The 23,435-nt window shown below is 55.3% G+C and overlaps 8 protein-coding genes across 8 annotated transcripts; 3 read left to right on the top strand and 5 right to left on the bottom strand.

Moving 5' to 3' along the window:
• Positions 1–262: 262 nt before the first annotated feature.
• On the bottom strand, positions 263–2,437 carry E0L32_004750 (uncharacterized protein; the record flags this gene model as incomplete). Its single annotated transcript, XM_031139195.1, has 2 exons — positions 263–2,113; positions 2,177–2,437. The coding sequence occupies 2 exons, from the start codon at positions 2,435–2,437 to the stop codon at positions 263–265; spliced, it is 2,112 nt and encodes a 703-aa protein (XP_030996903.1).
• A 1,400-nt stretch (positions 2,438–3,837) lies between these two features.
• Positions 3,838–5,354, bottom strand: E0L32_004749 (uncharacterized protein; the record flags this gene model as incomplete). Its single annotated transcript, XM_031139194.1, has 6 exons — positions 3,838–4,194; positions 4,252–4,387; positions 4,452–4,634; positions 4,703–4,814; positions 5,080–5,092; positions 5,136–5,354. 6 exons carry the CDS (start codon positions 5,352–5,354, stop codon positions 3,838–3,840), a joined length of 1,020 nt encoding a protein of 339 aa, XP_030996902.1.
• A 1,252-nt stretch (positions 5,355–6,606) lies between these two features.
• E0L32_004748 (uncharacterized protein) lies at positions 6,607–9,141 on the top strand (the record flags this gene model as incomplete). Its single annotated transcript, XM_031139193.1, has 3 exons — positions 6,607–6,661; positions 6,732–8,210; positions 8,273–9,141. 3 exons carry the CDS (start codon positions 6,607–6,609, stop codon positions 9,139–9,141), a joined length of 2,403 nt encoding a protein of 800 aa, XP_030996901.1.
• A 568-nt stretch (positions 9,142–9,709) lies between these two features.
• On the bottom strand, positions 9,710–10,683 carry E0L32_004747 (uncharacterized protein; the record flags this gene model as incomplete). Its single annotated transcript, XM_031139192.1, has 2 exons — positions 9,710–10,597; positions 10,663–10,683. The coding sequence occupies 2 exons, from the start codon at positions 10,681–10,683 to the stop codon at positions 9,710–9,712; spliced, it is 909 nt and encodes a 302-aa protein (XP_030996900.1).
• A 1,137-nt stretch (positions 10,684–11,820) lies between these two features.
• E0L32_004746 (uncharacterized protein) lies at positions 11,821–13,113 on the top strand (the record flags this gene model as incomplete). The annotated part of the gene is made up of 1 exon (XM_031139190.1): positions 11,821–13,113. The coding sequence occupies one exon, from the start codon at positions 11,821–11,823 to the stop codon at positions 13,111–13,113; it is 1,293 nt and encodes a 430-aa protein (XP_030996899.1).
• A 398-nt stretch (positions 13,114–13,511) lies between these two features.
• E0L32_004745 (uncharacterized protein) lies at positions 13,512–16,362 on the bottom strand (the record flags this gene model as incomplete). The annotated part of the gene is made up of 2 exons (XM_031139189.1): positions 13,512–16,192; positions 16,266–16,362. The coding sequence occupies 2 exons, from the start codon at positions 16,360–16,362 to the stop codon at positions 13,512–13,514; spliced, it is 2,778 nt and encodes a 925-aa protein (XP_030996898.1).
• Positions 16,363–17,027: 665 nt separating this feature from the next.
• E0L32_004744 (uncharacterized protein) lies at positions 17,028–21,477 on the bottom strand (the record flags this gene model as incomplete). Its single annotated transcript, XM_031139188.1, has 2 exons — positions 17,028–18,106; positions 18,198–21,477. 2 exons carry the CDS (start codon positions 21,475–21,477, stop codon positions 17,028–17,030), a joined length of 4,359 nt encoding a protein of 1,452 aa, XP_030996897.1.
• Positions 21,478–22,076: 599 nt separating this feature from the next.
• Positions 22,077–22,772, top strand: E0L32_004743 (uncharacterized protein; the record flags this gene model as incomplete). The annotated part of the gene is made up of 1 exon (XM_031139187.1): positions 22,077–22,772. The coding sequence occupies one exon, from the start codon at positions 22,077–22,079 to the stop codon at positions 22,770–22,772; it is 696 nt and encodes a 231-aa protein (XP_030996896.1).
• Positions 22,773–23,435: the final 663 nt, after the last annotated feature.

The following is a 23,435-nucleotide window of genomic DNA, read 5'->3' as shown; positions in this document are numbered from 1 at the left end:
GGTAGCACGGTACAAGCACATGGGACATAAAGGTTCTTGATCTAAGAAGGCATGAATTCATTTCTACCTGCATTTGCGGCCATGATTCCCGTCCTGAACGTAAGAACAAATACATACAGAGGCAAGAGAAACCGTGGGCATTATGAATCGGGTAGGAAAATTCCGTGTTATTGTTGTTGGGGAATCATGGCGGATAACCGAGCAAACCATTCCAAACTCCGCAAAAGAAAATGACTTTTTCTATTCGCAATCATCAAGACATTTAGTCAACCTCCTCCATGGCGCTGTCGCCGGTCTCGGCAGCAGGCGCCGAGGCATCGGCGGCCGGGGCATCCTCGGAAGCCTCGGGCTCCTCGTCGATGTTCAGGCCGAGGGAGACGAGCTTGTGGATGCGCTCGGAGAAGCTGGCGGGCTCCTCAATGGTGAAGCCAGAGACCAGGAGAGAGGTCTCGAAGAGCAGCTGGACGATCGACTTGACAGTCTTGTCGTTCTCGCCGTCAGCCTCGACCTTCTTCTTGAGCTCCTTGACAATGGAGCTCTTGGGCGAGATCTCAAAGGTCTTCTTGGAGGACATGTAGCTGGACATGGAGGTGTCACGGAGGGCCTGGGCCTTCATGATACGCTCCATGTTGGCGGACCAACCGAACTGGCCAGTGCGGATGGCGCAAGGAGCACCGACGAGCTTGTGAGAGACAACGACCTTCTCAACCTTGTCGCCGAGGATGTTCTTGAGGGCCTTGGCGAGACCCTCATACTCCTTCTCCTCCTCCTCGCGGGCCTTCTTCTCCTCGTCGGTCTCCTCGAGCTCGAAGTCCTTGGTGATGTCGACGAGCTTCTTGCCCTCGAACTCCTTGAGCTGCGTCATGGCGTACTCATCAATGGGGTCAACCAGGAAGAGGACCTCGAAACCCTTCTCCTTCAGAGAGTCGAGGAAGGGAGACTTGGTGACGGCCTTGATGGACTCGCCAGTGATGTAGTACATGTTCTTCTGGTGCTCGGGCATGCGAGCGACGTAGTCGGACAGCGAGGTCTGCTCATCGCCAGACTTGGTGGAGCTGAAGCGGAGCAGCTTGGCCAGGGTCTGGCGGTTCTGGGAGTCCTCGTGGATACCGAGCTTGAGGTTCTTGGAGAAGGCGCTGTAGAACTTGTCGAACTGCTCCTTGTCCTCGGCGATCTCGTTGAAGAGCTCGAGGGCCTTCTTGACAATGTTCTTCTTGATGACCTTCATGATCTTGTTCTGCTGCAGGGTCTCACGAGACAGGTTGAGGGGCAGGTCCTCGGAGTCGACAACACCCTTGACGAAGCCAAGCCACTCGGGAATGAGGTCGGTGGCATCGTCGGTGATGAAGACACGGCGGACGTAGAGCTTGATGTTGTTCTTGGTCTTCTTGGTCTCAAACAGGTCGAAGGGAGCGCGCTTGGGCACGAAGAGGATGGCACGGAACTCGAGCTGACCCTCAACGGAGAAGTGCTTGACGGCAAGGTGGTCCTCCCAGTCGTTGGAGAGCGACTTGTAGAAGGAAGCATACTCCTCCTGGGTGATATCCTGGGGGTTGCGAGTCCAGATGGGCTTCTGCTTGTTGAGCTCCTCCTCCTCGATCTTGGTCTCCTTGATCTTCTTGGTCTTGGGCTTCTTCTCCTCCTCGTCGTCATCGACCTCCTCGATCTTGGGCTTCTTGTCGTCGCCCTCCTCCTCCTTGGTCTCCTCGGCCTCCTCATCGGGGACCTCCTTCTCAACCTCCTTCTGAACATGGAGGTAGATGGGGTACGAGATGAACTCGGAGTGCTTCTTGATGACCTCCTTGATCCTGCTCTCGTTCAGGTAGTCGGTCTGCTCATCCTTCAGGTGCAGGATGATCTTGGTACCACGGCCGAGGGGCTCGCCGTCGGTGTCGGGAGAGATGGTGAAAGTACCACCGGCGCTGGATTGCCAGATGTACTGCTCGTCATCGTTGTGCTTGGAGATGACGGTGACCTGGTCGGCAACCAGGTAGGCAGAGTAGAAACCAACACCGAACTGACCAATCATGGAGATATCAGCACCGGCGGTGAGAGCCTCCATGAACTGCTTGGTGCCGGAGCGGGCAATGGTACCCAGGTTGTTGACGAGGTCCTGTTTGAAATCGAGTCAGCATCAAAGCAAGGGTTGGGGGGTTGGCAGGTTTCTTCAACTTACAGCCTTGGTGAAACCAATACCGGTATCCTGGATGGTCAGGGTCTTGGCCTCCTTGTTGGGGATGATGTCGATGCGCAGGTCCTTGCCGGAGTCCAGCTTGCTGGAGTCTGACAGAGCCTCATAGCGGATCTTGTCGAGGGCATCGGAGGCGTTGGAGACCAGCTCTCGCAGGAAGATCTCCTTGTTGGAGTAGACGGTGTTGATGATCAGGGAGAGAAGCTGAGAGATCTCAGCCTGGAACTCGAAAGTCTCGCCAGACATTTTGAAAGGTGTTGCTCGATGTTCCTCTGATCTGGTGAGAGTGGAAGAGGCTGGATTAGCTCAGGTGGTCCCGGGTATCGTGAGAGGAGGGTGGGAGAAGAGTGAGAAGAGCGTGAGCTGATGGGCGGGAGGATGTGAAAGGAACAAAAGACAGCTTAGCTGCTTGGGGGGGAGGGAAGCAAGAAGTGCAGTAGATATGATCAATCCGAGGAAGGAAATTGATTCACGACGAGAGGAAGCGAGAAGGCATTAAATGTCCTCGATGCGAGAAGGTATGCGAAGGTACGCAAAGGTAGGTGAGGTGGAGCTGAGGAGGTGGTGGAAACAGTGGAAGCAGATGGAATCTCTGTCCAACAACGAGGCTGAGAGTAGGCACCAGTCCTGGAGGCGGCGATGCGGCTTGGTGGGGTAGGCGAGCAGAATTGTTGGAGAACGGTGAGGAGCCCTAGACTTACCAGAATTGTGCGGATGCAGATGGAGGGAAAAGGTCGTAGATGGAATATCCTACGAAGACCTTGAGAGATGGATTCCTTGATCAGAAAAGGAAAAAAGGGAAGCTATTTTTCTTTCTTGGAGGAGGTGAATGGAGAAGAGAAGGAGCTCGAGCAGGAGAGTGAGAGAGGAAAGGACGGGGGAGCTTTTGTTGCAACCGCTAAAAAAGAAATCTTTAGTTGGCTGGGCGCACCCCTGCCTGCACTCGTACCCTGTGGAAATTCCAAGGTTCTACGGGATTCTATCGACCCTGCCTCTTGCTAAGCGCTGTGATTCGCCGCTGCTTGCCACCACAGCAACGATTGCAGGCCCTGATTGGTTGCGCTTCGGTGGACCTGGCTTAGTGCTTGCCCCGTGCACGGCTGGGGACACTCTTTGACATTGTTTGTCGCTTACTTTTTTTTTTGTTTCTAGACGCTTCATGAAGTTGAAAGCCGTGTAGCTGGAGGTAACGGGTCTGATCTGATTGTCCTCGCCGGATGGAGAAGGGAAGGGCAATCCTCAAGACACGGGTTGCTTAGAAGCAGTCACAGAGTGATAAAAGGCGGTATCCAAGGCATACTGGCTGACAACAACCCCAGCCATTCCCAGCCTTTCTTTCCAGGGGTTGCTGCTGGGACTGCCTGGTGTGTGTGGTGCCTAGCAGTAACAAGGCTGAAAAGTGAGGCTTATCGCCCAAGCAACTTCAATTAACCAACAAGGTTGGTGGGATTTCGCAAGCCATCCCCGCATATGATAATTTTGGGGTTGGATCTCCTAATACTTGGAGATACAAAGGCTAGACCAACGCTGAGGATGCAGCCTTCCATTCTGTTCCTGTTTGCTTCCCACCCAACGGAAAAGGAAACAGTTCATTGTTGTCCTTGCTCCATAACGCAGAGTCGCTCTCCTGCACAGCATAACTTGCATCAGTAGAGCAGCGACTCTCGGAGCCGATCCCGTCGCTGCCGGTCAAACCCAATACCGTCCAGGTAGGCGTCTACACCGCCGTATTCTGTTTCCAGGTGCTGGGCCGTGTCCTCGATCAGACCTTCCGCGGTGCTGCCAAAGTCGTCCGTCAGGCCGATTTCGCGGATCTCCCGCAGCCTCGCCTCCCTCTCTGGCGCCAGCGCCTCGTCAGAAAGCCGGTAGTCGTAGTCGATGGCCTCGACCGAGACGCCGAGAACCATCAAAACCAGGGCGACAATGATGCCCGTGCGGTCCTTTCCCTGAGTGCAGTGCACTAGCAAAGGCAGGCCCGAAGGGTCAATGATAGAGTTCAGAGCCTAGTTAGCGAGGTGAGCGACGACAGGCTGCTAGATACTGCACAGAAAGAGTCCTACCTCGGCGATCTCAGGCCCGGATTGATCCACCGTAGCCAAGGCTAGACCAGTCAGGCCCTGTGGCTGCATTACTTCACGCCCAAGGATAGAGATGGCTTGCATTCTGTAGCCCAATATGAAAAGGAAGATGAGTTTGCTATTGATATATAATTAGTGATTCGCGCAACAGTAAGACAGCATACAGGACCCCCAGATCTTACAAGTAGGATATCCACGAGAGCTGGCTCAGCAAGAAGCGTTCAAAGTTGCGGCCAGTGATCTTGATCTCGATGTAGTTCAGCCCGGGGATCTGCACGGGTTCAGCTAGAGCAGCATTGCTCTTGGCAAGAGCAGGCAGCTTCAGGTCAGTATCCCGTTTCCTGGCCTGGTTGAGGTGTTCGGTCCTGTACGCCTCTGGTCAACTCCAGGTCCTCTCCTCTAGCCATTGACAGAGCGGAGGGCCTCGGCGTACTTGGTGCGCAGGTCCATGACAGTCCTAATCGCGTACTCTTCTACCAGCCTAGCCCTGTCGTCGAGTGTGGCATCATCTGGACGGGCAGAGCGGAGAAGCAGGCCCTCTCGGACTAGTCTGTATCTCAAGTCAGGCACCGAAACATCGAGTCAAGATCAGGGGTCGTGCCACCACCTTTTCCCCACAAAGTCATTGACTGTCTTGCCCACGTCTCGAAAATTTAGGATGTTGTCAAATAGACTGTTGGGGTCACAGGGAGCTGAAGCCATATTGGAGGCGGTTTGGGCTGACAAGAGTGGTCGTGGCAGTAGAGGTAGAATCGCCCCCCATGCCGTTTGTGCTTCAAGATGACGGCTCGCCATACAGCGAAAACGCACGACTGCCAGGTAGCTTGTGGGTTATAAGCATCAATGACAATACTCCTGCCACGTACGACCATAGATGGTAGAGAACTCGGGATCCCGTCCGCTCTCCCATAGATAAGCTGCCAATCGCCGGAGTAGTAGTTGGGTCGGTGACGACCAGCGAATGCCTGGTGTTGTACGTTTTTCTTTTTGCTTCCCTTTTTCGCTCTCTGTATTCTCTTCTTCTTCTTTGTGCTATTTGTGAATAGTGCTCTCAAGGATTTGAAGGGTGCATTTTGGTCTCCCATAATGAAGCTGCCCAAGGGTGGCTCATCTATGGGAGACCAGAGCTTGAATGCGGGCAGGCAGGTGAGTTGGCGATCACTGCACCAAGCCTCTGGTAAACAGTGGAGTCTTCACTGAGATGCCGTTTGACAGCCAGCAATAACAAAGATCATATTGCCTAGGTAGGTACTCTCTTTCTCCAGGAATTACCCCAAATTTTGTCTCTTATTTTGGGGAGATCCATAAAGGGGTATTTTTAAGTTTGGGGACACATCACAGCTGTCGCAATGCACACTCGGTCCTCCCGGATGGGCTGATGTTGCCTGGCACCTGGTGGCAGAACATGACATGAGTTTGCATCTGGGCAACTCGTAATGTGGGTTATCCAGTGCTAGACCAAAGTCAATTGTATATCGTCATCACACTAATACAGGACTGATGGAGCGGCCGGACCAGCGTGCCCAGGCACTAGGACCGGGTTGGACTGGCACGAATCAGCAGGTCAGGCCGCTCCGGGTGCGTGTTTTCAGCTGGCTACTGAATTGGCTGTCCACTCACTCCAGCATCTGAATGCTCAAGCTAGCTCCCAATGCGCCCCCGGCCCCCGCCAACGGTATGCTGAGGTCCCATGACGTAACTGGCTGGCCGTTGGCTGCTCCCTCTGTCTCTCGCCCACGATACCTACCTATCTTACCTACCCTGGGGATCTGCCTTATTGATTAATGCTGCATGCACGCTTGCCCGCGCTTCCGGGAGGCACCGCATCATCATCATTATCATCGTCATCGTCACTGTCGATTTCTCTCCTCTCCTCTCCTCTCCTCCCTTCCCAGCTTGCCGGTTGCACTCTGATCAAACACCCCAATCAATCCAATGCGCACTATCTGGTGATGCTCTTGGGATTCTTCTTCACTTTACCCTAACTCAGCTCTAACAGCTTCTCAACCTAAGAGTCTTCTTCCTGTTATATCAGTCGCCTAGAGCAAGTCCAATATCATTCTAGGTACCCAGGCCCAGTCAACCATCGCCAACCAACCCCAAACCCCGATTTCCCAAGAAACTTCATCCACCTGCGTCTTTCGCCCATGCGATCTGCGCATTACATCGCGGAGGAGCTTGACTCGTGATCGGCACCGCGCTCTGCAGTTTTTGTCAATTGCAAAACATCTTCAGTCCACAGCTGTTCAGACCTCTGATATCTGACCTCCAAGCCCGGATCATCCGCTCGTTAAACCCAATACGAGAGAGTCTGCAGCTCGCGAGACCAAATCAAAGATGCAGTCGTCCACGCTTACTCAGACTGCTCCCCACCAATCCTCACCCACCCATGGTAAGTGACGACCATCCATCGCCGTGCCCTCTTTCGCGTACAAGACTCAGTGGCTCACCTCGCATCTCAGCAAACAACACCGGCCGTCTCAAATATGCAGACCCCCGCGACCTGCCCTCTTTTCCTTCTATAGGGCTAAAGCAGGACGATGCTGCTGCCAGCGCTGCCGCATCGCTAGGCTGGGCAAACAAAAAGTCGCCCGAGCTGTGGAAGCCCGACACGACTTCTGCCTCTGCTTCGGCCGCCGCCATGCTCGCCAAGGATTATAAGACCGCTCCTTCATGGGAGCCCAGTCGTTCCAGTGCCGGCTCCAGAGCCGCTGTCCTTGCTGCTGGTTCTGTGGTCAAATCCAATAGTGAACGCCAGCCATCCTATCCGACTAGCTGGGGCAATTCCGCAGCCAACCAAGCATTCAAAACCCAACCATCCCAGGTCTCGACCGGTCTGACCTCTCTGGACCGGCAAAAGTCCCTCCGTGCCGCCAAAGGTGCTATGGCTCGCCCGCGGTCCCAGTCATCGCCTATGAAGCCGAGCTATCCCGACGAGTCAAATGCCGCCGCCAACGCCCTGAGTGCCGCGACTGTCGCCCACAGGCCCTCCACATCTATTCAATCAGTGCCTGAGCAGGCCGGTGCTGTGCCTTTCACCACCATGAACCGCCAAATGTTCACCTCGCGGCCGCCAGTCAAACCCGAAGTCGACGAGCAGCACCGTGCCGATGTGCTGCACGCCTCGGCCGTCGCGATGGCCAAGCGGATGTACACTCATCAACAGAAGGTTATTGACCAGGCCAAGCAAGCGGAAAGCGCCGCCAGCGCTGCTGGTGCTGCAGGACGCCGCAGCCGCTCGAGTTCCACCAGCGAAAGTCAGCCAATGCAGTTCTTGACACTCCAAGACGCGGCGTACAAGATGGCACAGGATCGCCTGGCCAAGCTTCACGAGGAGCACCAGCAGAACCGAGACCTCCAGGAGTACTACGGGAACCAATCCACCCCGCAGGCCCGTTTCTCGATCCGCAACAAGCTCCGAAGACGGTCATCCAGCGATGGTGACGTCACCGAGGACAGGAAGCGGTCGAGGGAGATCCGGCAGCAGATGTCGTTGTTCTCCACCAAGCTCTCTGAAGTCGACGAGCAAAAGCGACAGAAAGATAGAGATGCACTATTAGCCGCTGCCCAGAGGAATGTCACGGCACGTCTGCAGGGCATGGACGAAAAGGTGTATGCCGAGACCGGCAAAGTTGCCCCGTCTCTTCTCAGCGACTGGGAGCTGAAGGCCCATGCCGCAGCAGTTGCCAGGAGCGATGCACGCAAGGACGATAACTATGGCAAGATTGATGTTGGCGGTGGGAAATTCATGTCACAGGCCGAAGTGGACGCGATCGCGGCCAAGATGGTCCAGCCCCGTCTCGACGAAATTAACGATAAGGCCGAAAAGGAGAGAGAAAGGCAGATTGCACTCAAGATGGAACAAGAGGCTAAACAGCGCGAGATTGACTCGCAGAAGGCACGAGACAGGGAGATCAAAGAGATTCACCAGAAGCTGAAGCGTAAGTCTACCCGGTCGAAAGCTGTTAGTGCCAGTGGTCAAAGAGAACTAACACATGAGCAGAGGAGGAGAAAGAAAAAGAGAAGGCACGAAAGGAAGAGGCAAGGAAGGAGGAGAGAGCCAGGAAAGAAGAGGCCAAGGCAGCTAGAGCCGAGCAGAAACGACAAGGGAAGGACGAGAAACGCAAGGGCAAGGACGTTACGGAGGCGCACAAGACGGATCAGGAAGAGTCTGCGGTTCGTCCCGACGGGACTGAAGAGTCAACTAAGGGCAAGAAGCCCGTGGTGCCAGTCCTTCTGGACCAAACGGTCCAGCACGAGGGCGACCACGACGTGGAAGCGAAGCCCACTACTCCCACGTCCCCATTCTCACCAACCTCGCCCACCTCGGATGAACCCTCCTCGCCTGGATCAAAGGTCAAGCACTGGCTCAAGTCTCGCTTCCATCATCGCCCTCGCGCCAAGTCCTCTTCTCACTCCGAGTCGCACACGGAGAACAAGAAGGGCTTCATCGGCGGCATCGCTCTGTTGCACCGGGATGGCACGGGAAGCATGACAAGTCTGGACCACAATCAGAGCGGCTCCAGCATGCGCGAGGTTGCTCTCGCCGGCAGGGCTCGACCCAAGTCCGCACTGGGGGCCAGCGCAGCGGAAGAAGCGGGCGAGAGCAGCGCCGTGGCTGCTGCTCCTGCACCGGCCGACATTGAGACGCCCAGCGAGTTGGATGCCACGACCAAGGAGCTGGCTCCCATCAGTCCTGTCAGCAGCCTCAGCAGCCACAGCGTCGGCGACGACGACGACCATTTCGCTGATGCGAGGTCGTTTGGCAGCGCCAAGGGCGACAACTTCGAGCCTCCGAGCCGGCTCCGGGATCCGGCCAAGGCGCGGGGTGACAGCCCGAGCCGTGACTCGAGGTTCCTGGAGGACCTGTAGGGACGGCCCCGAAAAGACGCTGACAAGTTTGCGTAGGGTGGCTTAGAGAACGAACGGGCATATTGTTTTGCTATCTGTATGACTACTAGATCTTTGTATTGCGCATTGCTATCTTGTTATGATTTATTCATTTCCGCATGATCTCTTTGGCGTTGAGTTGCGCTTGGATCTGGCTTGGTATCTGGAATCAGGGGGGACATACACGGGCTAGATACCACGGGACGGCATATGCTGCTCTTTTTTTGATTCAACATGCAATACCAGACATAGAAAATACTCTTGGTCTTCTCAATTGATCCGTGTGGCATTCTTTATTTACATCGCCACAGAGTTCGACAACGAGTCCTCCACCTGTGTATAACCCAACGTTCTCTCTCTTCGGAGAGCTCCCAATAACGCCGCCTGTATGCGCCAAACCGATGCAGTCAAACTTTCCCGTTTTTTAAAACGAAGAGAGTAACAACCTCTCCCAGCAAATCCTGCATACCTCATGTATATATCCTTTGTACATCATTAGAGCACTCAAATCATCTGGCATGGTCCCCGACAGGGCCTTTCTATCATGTCTCTAGAAATTAGTCGGGCGAGTGCTGTATCCGTTCATGGCTGCAGCGCCACCGCCGTTGAGCTGGCGGTCGCTGTCGTGGCGGCCGTCGGTGCGCGTGGCCTCCTCCATCTGGCGCAGGTTCCGCGACTTGCGCTTGGGGAAGCGGGCGCCGCGCTGCTTGGTGTAGATGGCCGGGTAGAGGTCGGCGCAGAAGGAGAAGACGTAGAAGGAGAAGATGAAGGCGATGGCCCACTCGATGACGGCGCCGGCGTCGCGGTGCTTGGTGAAGGTGCAGGCGGCGAAGGCGATGGCGAGGACGAGCTCGACGAGGACGAAGAGGAGCTTGATCCAGAAGGAGACGCGGAGGACGCGGTGCTCGCGGTGGGCTGTGTTGGGGGGGAAGCATGTTAGTGTTTGTGTTGAGAGAGGGTCGAGAAGAAAAGGGGAGGGCTCCGACTCACTGGCACCGAGTCGCTGGTACTCCCAGCAGATGAAGATGGCAGACAGGAGGTAGCCGGCGATGAAGAGCAGCAGGAAGATGTCGTGCAGGCGCGGGTGGCGGGCCGTGTCAAAGATGGACAGCAGGATGAGGCCGGCGGTGCCGATGATGGCGAAGACGATGGTCAGGCCCGACAGGACCTTCTCGCTGAGGGTGGTGTTGGGGACGAGGCGGCCGCGGTGGCGCAGGACGCGGTCGGCGAGGAAGGACAGGTCCAGGAAGACGGTGGTGAGGCAGCAGCCGGCGATGAAGAGCGGCTTGAGCTCGGCGGCGCCGACGTCGCTGATGTAGGCGATGCGCTGGCCGTCCTGCATGGAGCTGTAGATCTTGCGGCCCGTGTCGACGTTCCAGTAGATCAGGAGGGCGAGCAGCGTGGCCAGCCAGAAGACGCCGGATATGATGGGCAGGACCTTTTCGGTTGGGCGTATTAGTGCCAGTAAAACTGTGAACCAATTCTCTATGGATTGGTGCTCACCCAGTATGATATCCTAATCATTGTGAATAAATCTACCCGATTGGATTGGTAGGTGTGTGATCTATGGTGGTCGCGACCTCGGATGAAGCCTTTCTAGGCCTTTGCGAACGAGTGGTTTCGAGCGAGTAAAGTCTATCGGGTGCTCCTTGGACTGGATTTAATAAGTAGAATACTAAGTGTGAGCGAGTGATGTAAACGAAAAGAGATCTCGAGGTATATCTATGTGTATGCACCCAAAAGTACAAGATATTACAGCCGCCGAAGCACTCAAGGTCTCAGGGATCGAAGAGGCTCAGCTAGGTCTCGCAGGTAGTCGACAAGGAAAAGTCTCCCGATAATCCCATCTTTCATGATGATGGCAGTGGTGGTGTTGTTTTGGGGAGACTAAAGTACCTGCAGGACGACTTGGCATAAGGTGACGTCAGGAACCATGCCAGGTCTAGGCCAGCAGCTCCTTGAGCTTAAATCCGGCAACCTGGCACAGCCAGCAGGGGCCTCTGTAATCCGTTGATGACGGCGGTGCCCGCGGGTCTCTCCAGGCCTGCCAGCGGGGCGTTGTTCGGCCCCGATTGCAAGTCCAATTAGCCCGTCACCAGATCAGATCGACACGATGCGTCTTCAGCTGCTCCTGTTGCTCAGTTTTTGTGTACGCACTTGTAAAGAACTGGAGCGTGTGACGACGAATAGACTACGCCACTTCGGAATACGTATGCACATATACTCGTACTCGTACTGCACCGTACTGAGCCTGGCCCTGCTCAATTCACCCCAAAAGTTCGCCATTCACAAAGAGATCTCTTGAGTCCTGAATTACATAAAACTCAGCTGGGTTCGTGAGCCTTGGAAAGAGCACCTGCAGGTGATGATGGGCGGGAATGTGAGGGACCTCTCGCTGCAATACAGCGCACAGACCACTATAGTAGACTCAAATTAACACCTCTACTCAGGTACCCAAAGGCTGGAGCTCAATGACCCACTCACAGTTGATCCAGGCTTCTCCATCTCTAAGTATTCAAACAACATCAATCCTTCGACTGAATGTAAAAGTCGTAGTCCAGACCCGGAACCTCAATCTCAATTCCCCCCTGACCTGGCCTAGCTGCTCAATCACCCATTGTCGCCGCCTAGAGCGGCTGCGCTCCCCCCGGCAAACACACCATGGCCGTCTCCCCGCTCGTCGTCCCTCCCACTGACGCCCTCCACCCGCCGCCGCGACAAGCCTCGTCGCCCCTCAAGAAAGCTTCGGCCACGCCCTCCGCAAATGGCACACCCGTGCCGGCGCGCCCCAGCATGGCGGCGGCGGCAGCAGCAGCAGCAGGCAGCTCGTCTATAGTGGTGCCGCACGCCCACGCCCATGCCCATGCCCACAGCCACCACCGCGTCCGCGACCTCGCCGAGCAGATGAACGAGGACGAGAAGAAGAAGTACGTCAAGGGCAAGAAGCTCGGTGAGGGAACCTACGCCAACGTCTACCTCGGCCACGAGCGCCGCGACCCCTCGGTCCTCGTCGCCATCAAGAAGATCAAGGTCCAGAAGGAGTACGAGGACGGCATGGCGCCCGACGCCGTCCGCGAGCTCAAGCACCTGCAGGAGCTCAGCCACCCCAACATCATCTCGCTGCTGTCCGTCTTCAGCTCCAAGAGCCAGAACCTCAACCTCGTCCTCGAGTACCTGCCCCTCGGCGACCTCGAGATGCTCATCCGCGACGTCGACGGCGTCCGCTACGGCGCCGCCGACATCAAGGCCTGGATGGGCATGCTGTCCCGCGCCGTCTGGTTCTGCCACGAGAACTTTGTCCTCCACCGCGATATCAAGCCCAACAACCTGCTCATCGCCGCCGACGGCGAGGTCAAGCTGGCCGATTTCGGTCTCGCCCGTTCCTTCTCCGACCCCTACCGCGTCATGACCAGCAACGTCATCACCCGCTGGTACCGGCCCCCCGAGCTCCTCTTCGGCGCCGAGCACTACTCGGGCGCCGTCGACATATGGTCCGTCGGCACCGTCTTTGCCGAGCTCATCATCCGCAACCCCTACCTCCCCGGCAACACCGAGGTCGAGCAGATCAGCCTCATCTGCCGCGCCATCGGCACCCCGACCGAGGAGAACTGGCCCGGCGTCAGCAAGCTGCCCCAGTTCACCCTGCCCTCCGAGGTCACCCCGCTGCAGGGCCGCGACTCCTTCATGGGCATGTTTGGCACCGTCGGCAGCGACGGCGTCGACCTCCTCATGAAGACGCTGGTCCTCGACCCCAACAAGAGGATCACGGCCCGCGATATGCTGCTGCACAACTGGTGGCGCGCCGACCCCAAGCCCACGCGCAAGGAGGACCTCCCTAAGAAGGGCGGTGGGCAAGAGAAGCTCGGCGCGGACCTAAAGAGGCCGCCGGGAATCGTCGACGAGGACCGCGGCGCCAAGGTCGCGAGGAAGCTGGACTTTGGAGCCAAGAAATGAGCATTTGGACGGGCGTATGTGCTTTCTACAGCCAGGCATATCATCGGGGACTTTCTACGGATTCTTTTTATTTTTTTTTTAAAGACAACACGCTGGCGGAGTTTGGGCGTATGATCAAATGGCATTTAAGGGTCTGAGAAAGAGACGGCTTGTCAAAAAGAGGCAAGCGGGCGTCCGCCACAAAGTTATAGGCTCGCGAAACGAATAGTTTGAAATACTATGACTCGTTTTTTTTTATATGTACTTGAGGTTCGTAGCTCGTAGCATTCGTCACTGTGTGATGGCGATGATTTTTTTTTGTCCAAGAGTACCACCTATGAAGAAGTCATACCCAAATCACCGTCCTTGCACTCTAATTGCATCCGCACCCATAAAACCCTCCATGCTGCACTCCATTTTCACATCACAGCACACTCGAGCCCGTACATGGCCTTCTCGACGCTCCTCTTGACCTGGTACCAGTCGGCCCGCCTCTCGGCGTACTCGTACACCTCCTCGGCGCGGAAGATGCCGCCGAACCGGTCCCCGTCGGCGATGATGACGGCCATCTCCTTGGCGTGGCGCCCGTCGATGAGGTAGATCTGGCTCAGCTCGCGCAGCGCCCGGAAGTAGGCCAGCAGGTCCTGGTTGCGCAGCGTGCGCACGTACTCAAAGTAGAGCGTCATGTCGGCGATGACCTTGATGGCGCCCTCGGTGCTGACGCGCTGCCGCTTCAGGTGCTTGCACACGGCCGTGAAGAGCCGCAGGCCCACCTCGCCGTTGAAGACGTCGAGCATCGATTTCTCGGTGCTGCCCACCAGCATGCTCGTGTGCCCGCGCACCAGCTCCACGACGCGCCTGGCCGTCTCGGTCGGCCCGATGTCCGCGTCCGCAGGCGGCATCTGCTGGTGGGCCTTGCCGTCCGCCCCCGCGCCGCTGCTCGCCGGCGCCGGGTTGTAGTCGGTCGGCAGCTGCGTGGTCGCGCAGATGTATTCCACCTCGTCCATGAGCACGTCGATGCCCTTGTTGAGCCCGGCCGCCACGCTCTCGTCGAGCATCTGCTCAAACTTCTTCTTGGCCAGGCCGGCTGGGTCAAGAAAGTCGTTCCGGTCTGCGATCTTGGGGCCCGCGAGCTGCTGCTCGTAAAAGACGTCGATCATTTGGCTGATCAGGTCACCGACGTTGACGAGCTCGATGAACATGACGAGAGGCACAACGCCGCTGGCCTGGTTATGGTCGCTCACATCGCGGGGGTTGTAGTGTGAGAGGTGATCGACTGCCTTGTCAAAGCCGTTCTTCATGTGTCGCATACCAAGAATGCGAAGAAGCACAACGAAAATGGTCGCACACTGCTCACGCGCCTCTTCGCCAGCCTGGCCACCGAGGCATATAAATACGGCAGCGCGGCCTAGACTTGACTTGGCAGCGTGCACAAGATTCAGCGCAACCTCTATACTGAAGAGCGATTTGATCCCTTCCAGCCGCGACGCCATCAGTGCTGCCTTGGCAGCCAGTTCGTCGGTAGGGGCTTCGTCTGGGAGCGGGCTGCCCTTTCTATCGATACTTGCGCCGGCACTGGGCGTTTCCGGCCTGGATGGCTGCAACGTATTCCCGCCGTTTGATGTCGCAGTCGACGCAGGCTTGCTCGAACCGAAGGGTGATGTGAGAAACTGACCGGGTAGACTGGGCAGAACGGTCACAGGCATCATGACAACCTTTTTGAACGAGCTCAAAAAGTCTGACTTGTCCGCTTGCCTGTTGAAATTGGCCATGTAGAATGACTCGACACTGGCGTCTTGTTCCGACAGCTTTTTCTCCCAATTGCCCACCTCCACTTCTGCATGCTTGGTGAAGAAGTCGAGCTCCTCTTGCAGGTATAGGTCAAGATGAGGCTCGAAAAGTTTCAACCCGATCTGCCTGGCCTTTTCTTCCCTGAACTGTGGGCTTATAACCTCGCCCTGTGCTTTGGGTGGCTGCAGCGACCTGAGAAAGAGCATACACTGCTCGAATATGCCCGAGACAGCTTTTAGGTAGGAAGCAAGGCTTCTCTCATGGCACTCGTCTAGCAGTGGCGTGACGTAGTCCATGATCAGATCCTCTCGAACTTTGTCGACAAAGTTCCAAAATACTTGGCCGGGTCTCGGAAATATCCTCTGGATGATGTCGCTCTGCTCGTTGACTTTCTTCAAGAGAACTTCGAAAAACTGCCTGGACGGCTCGAGGGTGATGTTGTCAGCTGAGGCGTGGTTGATGCAGTCCATGGAGTTCCCGACGACCTCTTTGTCGGAGAAGATTGGGTGCTTGTGTATGAAGAGCTCAGCACCGGCGTTAACATCGCTAAGCAGGTCCAGAACATGCGCGTATCTCTTCATCCTGCCATCCACATCCCAGAATTCATAGCCCTGTTCGAATTCCCGGAGCACTGCGCTTTCGAAGATGCTCGTCATCGTTATGAGCTTGTGCTCCCTATCGCCCCAGCCCTGCGACCAGTCGCTCCTGGAAAACCGCTTGAGGTGGGACAGCATCTGTGCTTGTCTTTCGGGGTCTCGGAAAGCCTTGAACACGATCGGGTCTGCGTGGCTCTTGGCTCGAACCAGGTCCAGATAAAAGGGGGCCAGGGCTCCGTATATCTTGCCATACTCTTCTCTCGCACGCCCGCGCACGCTCCTCGCATTCTTGAAGACGTCTAGTAGGGCATCGGGATCTTGCATCGGGTCTTTAGACGGCATCTGAGTCCCGGCCCCAAGAGTCATAGTCTCGAAGCCGTCCCTGGCGTCCGACACCCGTCTCGTCGTCTGCCTCTGCTCCTCAAGTGCCGCGTCGAAAAGAGTCGTGCTGGGTTGCCGTTGCCCTGGTTGTTGTGCCACGGGGCCCCCTATTGCCGGCCCCGGCGGCTGGGTCCGTTCCGCTGCCTCTCTCCTCCTTTTCATCGCGTCCTCGAACCGCTTCCTGGCTTCCGTCTCGTTCCAGCAGTCCATGCTCTGCAGCCTGGAGACCCACCTCGTATCGTCGTACACCATCTCGCGCATTCGTCGGGATGTTCGAGCAGCGCTGATGAGATCTGGGACCGGGAGGAGATCCAATATGCGCGCGAGGATTTCTAGGTCGCCGGTATGTCAACTGGAAGGGTCTCGGAGAAGAAGAGTGCCTTTGATCGAGACAACACAACATACCGGCAGGTAGTACAGGTTTCGAATCTATAATCTCCGTCGCCTGAAGCACCCCGAGTATGCTGCCGCCCGCAGGCGCAGCTCTTTTGAACTTCGACATGGTGCCTCGGGAGGCCTGATGGGAAGCTCAATGTATGTTTATAAAGTGTATATTGCCAAAATTGGCTGCGGGACTAGGGGCGAAGTGCCTTGCGAGCAGCAGGCAGGATCGCGAATCCGACCATGGTGCGCCCGGGATATGCTGGTTGGAAGGTCGACCAAGGTGTATCTGGTCGAGCGAACGTAGGGAGCGGAAAGGAGACAACCTGATTCAGCTGCTTGGGCGGGGGTGGTCGGCTTCGAGCTTGCGGACCTTAATTGATGCTTTAATACGAGTCTTGGACGTTGGTGGAGGGGCGGGTGAAAGCTCCCGTCAGCTGTCGATCACCTGTGAGCATTCTGTAATTATTCATTTAGCGCACCCCCCTGAGCTCCCCACACAACGGGTCCTCAAGCTCGAATTGCCTAGTTCAGGCACTCGAGCTCCGTCAACACCAGAACGGAGCAACCACTTTGATATTGACTGTGCACTTCAGCGTTCTCTTGGGGTCTCATTACATCTACCACTTGGGTCTTTTCACATCTAACCACGTAGAATCTACGCTCAAGGGGTATATAAAGCGTTCCGCGCCAACCCAGTCGCCCAAAGTCTCATGAAACGCCAAACAATTGGAATTATCTCCCTCCTCCTCCTCCTCCTCCTCCTCAGTCACGTCCCAAGACAAGTCAATCGGAAACCTCGGGCTGAGCCTGTCTGCCCTCGGCGGCTTCCGCGGCCAAGAAGCGGCGTACCTCGGGGTTCTCGCGCAAGGCATCCTCGCCAGAGCTCCCTGCTCGGGTCACGCTTCCAAACAGGCATTCCCAAAGATCACCCTTTGGCACTTCTTCCCCAGACAATTTGCCCTTGCCCATCAATTTCGCCAGGTTTGCTTCCTCCATCTCCATCGCGTTCGCTGCTTCCAAGTTGGAGTCTAGCAGTTCCGGTGTAGACTCTTTCGACTTGCCCTTCACGTTGCGTCCCATGTGCTCCAGACGCCTCCGGACGGAGAGATCATAGATGGATTGTTCCACCGTTCCGTCTACAATGTATAGCCAAACCGTTGTCTCGTGTTCTTGCCCGATTCGATCGACTCGCGCAATTGCCTGTAGCTCCAGCGCGGTATTCAGAAGCGGCTCGCATAAGATAACGTGGCTCGCGTTGACGAGATTGAGGCCGCTCGAGTGGGCACGAGCATGTAAGAGGAAGCATTCAATACCCGGATCTTCCTTGAACCGAGTGATCCCATCGCGGTCGGTAAAGGCCGTATGACCAATGTGATGACGGCGAAAAGCCAGAGCAAGGACGCGCAGAAACTCAGGGTATTGAGAGAAAACAATCGATTTTGCTCCTGGGTCCGTTTGTCTCAGCCACTGCAGGTGTCGGACCAGAGTGTCGACTTTGGTTGTGAAAGATGGGCCTGGCAAATCGATGGTCTTGATCTCGGCCAGTTTCTCTGCGCTGAACGCACTGTAGATGGTGGATCGCTTCGTCCTCGGGCTGTCTCGCTGAGCAGCCGCCTCCTCGGTATGGGTCGTCTCCGTATGAACCTTGAGTTCCTGGGGCTTGAGGGTGATGTCATGTAGGTTGCTTGCTAAAAGCTTCTTCTTACACACAGGGCAGTTATGATGGGCCCTGAACCATAGTGTGATGCAGTCTTTACAGAATTGATGGCCGCAAACTGTCAAAACGCCCATCGTAAAGCTCGACTGACAGATGACGCACATGTTCTGTTCCTCTTTCGAATCGGTCTCCTTCAAATGCAAGACTAGATACAGCAAGATTAGCCACAAGCCAAGTGACACCAATTATGACGTTGGAATGAGCATAGAACGAGTGCCTGCGACAATCTGACTTACGGTATCGATGCTTGGACTGCGAGGCAGTCAACTTCTGGAGTAGCGTGTCTCCCTCGTTTTGGAGGCCAGCCATAGCTGCGTCGTCTTTCGGGCCTTCGTATGGGTCCACCATGTCTGAAACCACTTGGAGTTGTCGGTAGTATTCGACGCGAGCATTCATGGCACTGGTGAATCTGTCGAGCTCCTGCTCGATACCTGCCACTGCTTTGGTCTGCTCTGTGAGCTGGCTCTGTGTTGCTTTCATCTGCTCAGTGGCGATCTCAAGTTCGACCCGAGCACGATTGCTACCATTGGCAGCCGGGTGTCGAAGGGTGGTAGAGAGGTCGCGGAACTCGACAATAGCACTCCTGAGGGATCCTAGGTCGCTGGGCGGCTTGATAGCATCGCGAATTTTGAACAGCTCTAGTACCTTCTCTGGGACCGGGCCCTCACCCTGTTTGGCGAAGTAGATCGCGCCTTTGATCTCATCGATTGACAGCTTACTGAGCTGCAAGCCCGTGAGCGCACTCTGTCGGTCGGCCAGGACAGCTCTCAAAACGGTAATGTAGGCAATCAGCGTCTCCTGCACCTTTGTTGAGTCAACATACTCTTCGCCAGTGATCTCGACATCATCGTCCTCATCAACCAGATCTTTGAGGAGAAGCTGAACAACTTCCTCGCGCCACTCGTCTAGAATATTGGCTTGCTCATTCAAGGCACCATTCAAAGCCTCTATCGTCTCAACGATCCGGCCAGTCTCGATGCCGTGTCTGGACGAGATCTGAAGTTCAGGAATGACTGCGAAGTCTTGCTGATTAGCCTTGGCCGACAACTTCTCCATATGGCGAGTCGCTTTGCCGTGGCTCTCTTGAAGGATTTCTCTCCGAATCCTCTTCGCCCTCTCGTACGCTTCAGTCTCGAGTTTCTCCAATCGCTCGAAGTCATCCGACTCGGGAACCGTCATTTCCTCATTCGATTTGATCTGGAAGTGCGCGTTTGCACAGAAGAAGACAGCCTTGTGCTGGAGCTCGAGGGCGTACCGGAGGCTGCGCTGCGCCTCACCTACCCGTCTGGGGAATGTTTCTTCGGGTTCGTCTTCGCTGTCGGCGTTGTTGTCGATCTTGGCGCCCGCTTTCTTCGCATCTTCGATCTCTTTCTGAAGCTCTTCACGGCATTCCTTGACCATATCGTCGATCTCTGGCAAGACTCCTTCCCAAATCGCGAGCGCTTCCCTCACACGTGGAGAGTTTTCAAGCAGTTGGCCTCGGGTCAGCTTGTTCGTAATCAAGACCCTCTTGTCAATGACAATGGCGTTCTGGCTCTGTTCAATCATCGCACCCAGAACTTCTGCCACGGTCCTCATCGGACCACTTTTGTTCCAAAGAGCTCGACGATTATGTACGCCAACCTCGGGATGAAGAGCAGTCTGACGCAGACGGTTCAGAGCCGTCCGCATAGCCTCCAAAACAGCTGGATCTTCTGGGTCCCAGTCATCAGCTAGCGGAATACCCTCTGTATCCAGACCACAATCCGCTGTGAGTTGCTTGAACAAGTCTTGATAATGTTGTTCCTCAACGGCGGTGAACGGCATTGTAATGACGTATCGCTTTTGCGGAGGCAATGTGAGCTCATGCCTGACATGTCGCTTGGTGTGTCGGATGGCGAGACGACTGAACAATTCGCGGAACGAATCTTTGTGGCAAGTAATCAGGGACTGCCAAACCTTCGGTACCGAAGCGTACGGTTCGTAGTTGAGGAACACGAGCAGGCCCCAGAGATCCTTGATGCCTTCCTTGACAGGCGTGCCTGTCACTCCCCATGCATTTACACGCGGAATGATTGTCGCCAATTGTGCCGTTTTGCTGACTCCGCTTTCAATCTCTTGCGCCTCGTCAAGACACACGCGCCACCATGACAGCTGCATCAGAGGGGACTTCGACCTATGGTACTTTCTCTCATTGCGCATTGCTCTTGACGGCGGATCTAGAGCAAAATAGAGCTCATTGCGTAGCTCGTTGTAGGTCGTCACCACAACGTCAGACTGGGCGAGCTCTTCGACCAGAGCTGCTTCGCTGGCCTCGTCTTTGCATGACGCCCGGATACCAGAGTAGACCACCACACGCAGGTGAGGAGCATGTCTATTCAGCTCAGAGAGCCACTGCTGTTTGAGGGATGGCGGAGTAATGATGAGGGTCGCACCAGTCGGCCGAACATCGGCGTCTGTGTAGTTGTTGAATATCCTTGGGCTCTCGACAGAGCGCTGATGCAAGAGAATCAGAGATATCATCTCAACGGTTTTACCCAACCCCATCTCTTCCGATAAGATCCCGCCACGTAGTGAGCTTTCCTTGGCCGCAAACAAGCTCGGATCCCTCGAGACAACGCCATAAAGTCCGCTGACATAGAATGTATTGTTGTCGATGTCGAGTACCTTTTTGAAATGTGAAGGTATATCTCCTCGGTCTGCATTGAGTGGAACGAGCCCTGGCTGCTTGCCGAGTTCCTTGTCGCTCCACCGAACTCCTTCACGCTCCAGTAACCAGTGGACTGCACGTTTCTGAAACGGGTAGAGCTCAGGGACCAGCCTTGGGATGTGCAAAGATGACACTGGGTACTCTTCCTCGGTCGGGACGAAAGCGGCCTCGTAGAAATCCTGCGGAGAATTGCCTGTTCCCTGATGTGGAGCGTTGCGAAAGATTTTTCCCGAGTGGATGTTGGGGAAGAACCTTCCCAGGACACGATGCCGCAGATTTCGCTCAGTTTCCTTGTGCAGTTCAGGGATCACACGACTGGCTTCGTTCCACCTCAACTCAAAATCCAAGAGAAACTTCACATGGTCAGATTCGAGCTCAAGGCTGATGTCTACCGAAGCCCAGAAGCGACCAGGATTTTCGGTAAAGCCGTGACTCTTGTCGGCTAAGAGGAAAAGCAACTCCAGGGTATCGTCTGAGTTCAGTTCAGGCAGTTCTAGCGAAGTGCGTAGTTTATTGCTCCAGACTGCTTGACGTGAAGTGAGGACGATGTTTCGGGAGTTGATGAGTCGCAAGCTGATTTCATCTTGTGCGTTCTTCCGAATGATAGATTTTGAAGAGGGTGAGACTGGGATGCCAGCAGAGTCTGTGATAGATAGACGTTGACGATGAACAGCCATATAGGGTGTTCCCGGTGTTTCTGCGGCTATCTTGGGCCGCTTTGGCGGCCGCGGCGGAAGATCGTCAGTGTAGTCCCATTTGACTGTATGACGTGTCTGTTCAACTGGAAAAAGTTGCTCAAGGAGCTCCCACAATGTAACGTTCTCCATGGCTGATCTGCGATAAAATGTTAGAGCACTGCTCTGGCAGGCCGTGGATACCATGCTTCATGATCGTCTGGAATGACGAATAAGAGACATACCAGAAAACCTTGTGATGACTTCTAGGCTGTCCCTGCGGGGACGTAGACGACTTATCCCCCGAGAATGCGCATTCGATGAGCACCAGCGCAATCTGAGCGACAGATGAGGGGAGAGGAGTGAAGCAGAAGAAGAAGGATGGAGGGGGCGAGTCTGGGGGGACATTTATCAGTCGGCGATAAGGCAGCCTTGTAAATGGCCTTGCATGTCTGCCCCACTTGGCGCGAAAGCCACTCTCAGTCGAAAGGCATGTGAACCAATCAAGAAGTTGCGGGCCGGTACCTCTTCCGACCTTTCAGAATCGCCAAAAATTGATCGGCCAAACGTGAACCAGGAGATTCACGATACTGTGTCTTGGAGCCACCTCATCGATTGCCTAGCCATCTGGTCGGCCACACAAACGCTGTGCTTTGAGTCTCGCAGCCTGGTCATGTGAGTTTGACTCCCTCACCCTGCCCAATTGGATCCTGTGGCTGACTCCTTGTGCTAACAGAGCTCATTAGTTCACGATGAAGGCCATCAGAGTGCAGTCGGCACTGGGCCTTCTGCTGCGCCCAAGAATCGCGCCGGCCTCCCTCACTCCCCTGCAAATGCGATGTGTACACCGAGAATCTGGTCCTCCATCGATTCCTCCGCCGATACCTCTTGTCCCCGACGTCCAGACCTTCCTCACAGTCATTGGACGTGGCCTCAGCCAGCATGCAGCCAAGTTTCCAACATGGGAAGCTTTGTTCTCTTTGACCTCACCACAACTGAAAGAGCTTGGAATAGAGCCACCTCGGACTCGTCGGTACCTGATTCAGTGGCGACAGAAATTCAGATTGGGGAAGTTCGGCATCGGTGGAGATCTGCAGCATGTTGAGAATGGCACAGCCCAGCTCAGGGTTCTGGAGGTCGAGAAAGACCCCCTGACGCGCCAGAAGCATGTTGTCAATGTGCCTGCTGGAAAGTCAGTAGAGGAGATCCCGCGAGACGAGTTGGTCAAGGTCAAAGGCTACAAAGTCCGAGGTGCAAGGGCGATCGCCGGCCCCTATGCGCTGCCGCTGAAGGATTCAGCTGGATCTCAAATCACGGTCACTGAGGGAATGTGGGAAGACAAGAGAGGTCACAAGGTTGACGGCGGTGAACGACGTCGGGCAGAGGTCCGCTTCAGGAGGGGTGTGGCTCAAAGGAAAGCAGCAAGAGAACGCCAGGGTTTCTACTAAACATCACTTTCGGACGTCTCTAGGCGGCCCCGAGCCTGTATACTACCCTGTCATATTAGATACTTGTACTATCAGATACCAATCCAGCCTTGCATGACTTGAGAGCCCTCTTTGTTTGTCTCACCATCGGGCTGGTCCAAGGCTGGTCCAAGGGTGCCGCTCTTTGTGCCTTGACTGAGTAGGTTGCCATGACGGCTGTTGGAGACGGCAACTACATACTGAATTAACCAAAACAACTGTTGGGGTACTCGTAGTCGCTTGAAAGCAATCAGAAAATGGTATTTCCAGATGAGAAGCAGTGTCAAAGCTCGAATGGCTGTATATCCTTCAAGCTGTAAACACAATGTCTTAATTGTCCGTGCATACAAACAGCCGATATGTATGCATTAGCATGCCCCACAGAAGTTGTAAGTCGAACAGCACCGGCAGGATGGGTCGTCGTCGGTCGACTATCAAATCCGTAGGGTGTTTTGTCGTTGCATTAAAGCCACGATGCAGGGCACTGGTAGCTACAATGCAAGGTGCAAAGTATCGATGACCAAGATTGATCTGCAACAGTCTTCCATTCCAAAATGGAACATTAGACTTGGGTGCACATCTCGGGACGTGCAGCCTCCGTTGTCATCCCACCACCCAAGATCATAATTTTATGCTCTTCCTCGA

Source organism: Thyridium curvatum (assembly GCF_004353045.1).
Source record: "Thyridium curvatum strain D216 chromosome Unknown NODE_23_length_467585_cov_82.455940, whole genome shotgun sequence".
Classification (NCBI taxonomy): domain Eukaryota; kingdom Fungi; phylum Ascomycota; class Sordariomycetes; order Thyridiales; family Thyridiaceae; genus Thyridium; species Thyridium curvatum.
The sequence above is the reverse complement of the archived record's forward strand: the minus strand, read 5'-3'. Positions and strand labels throughout refer to the sequence as shown.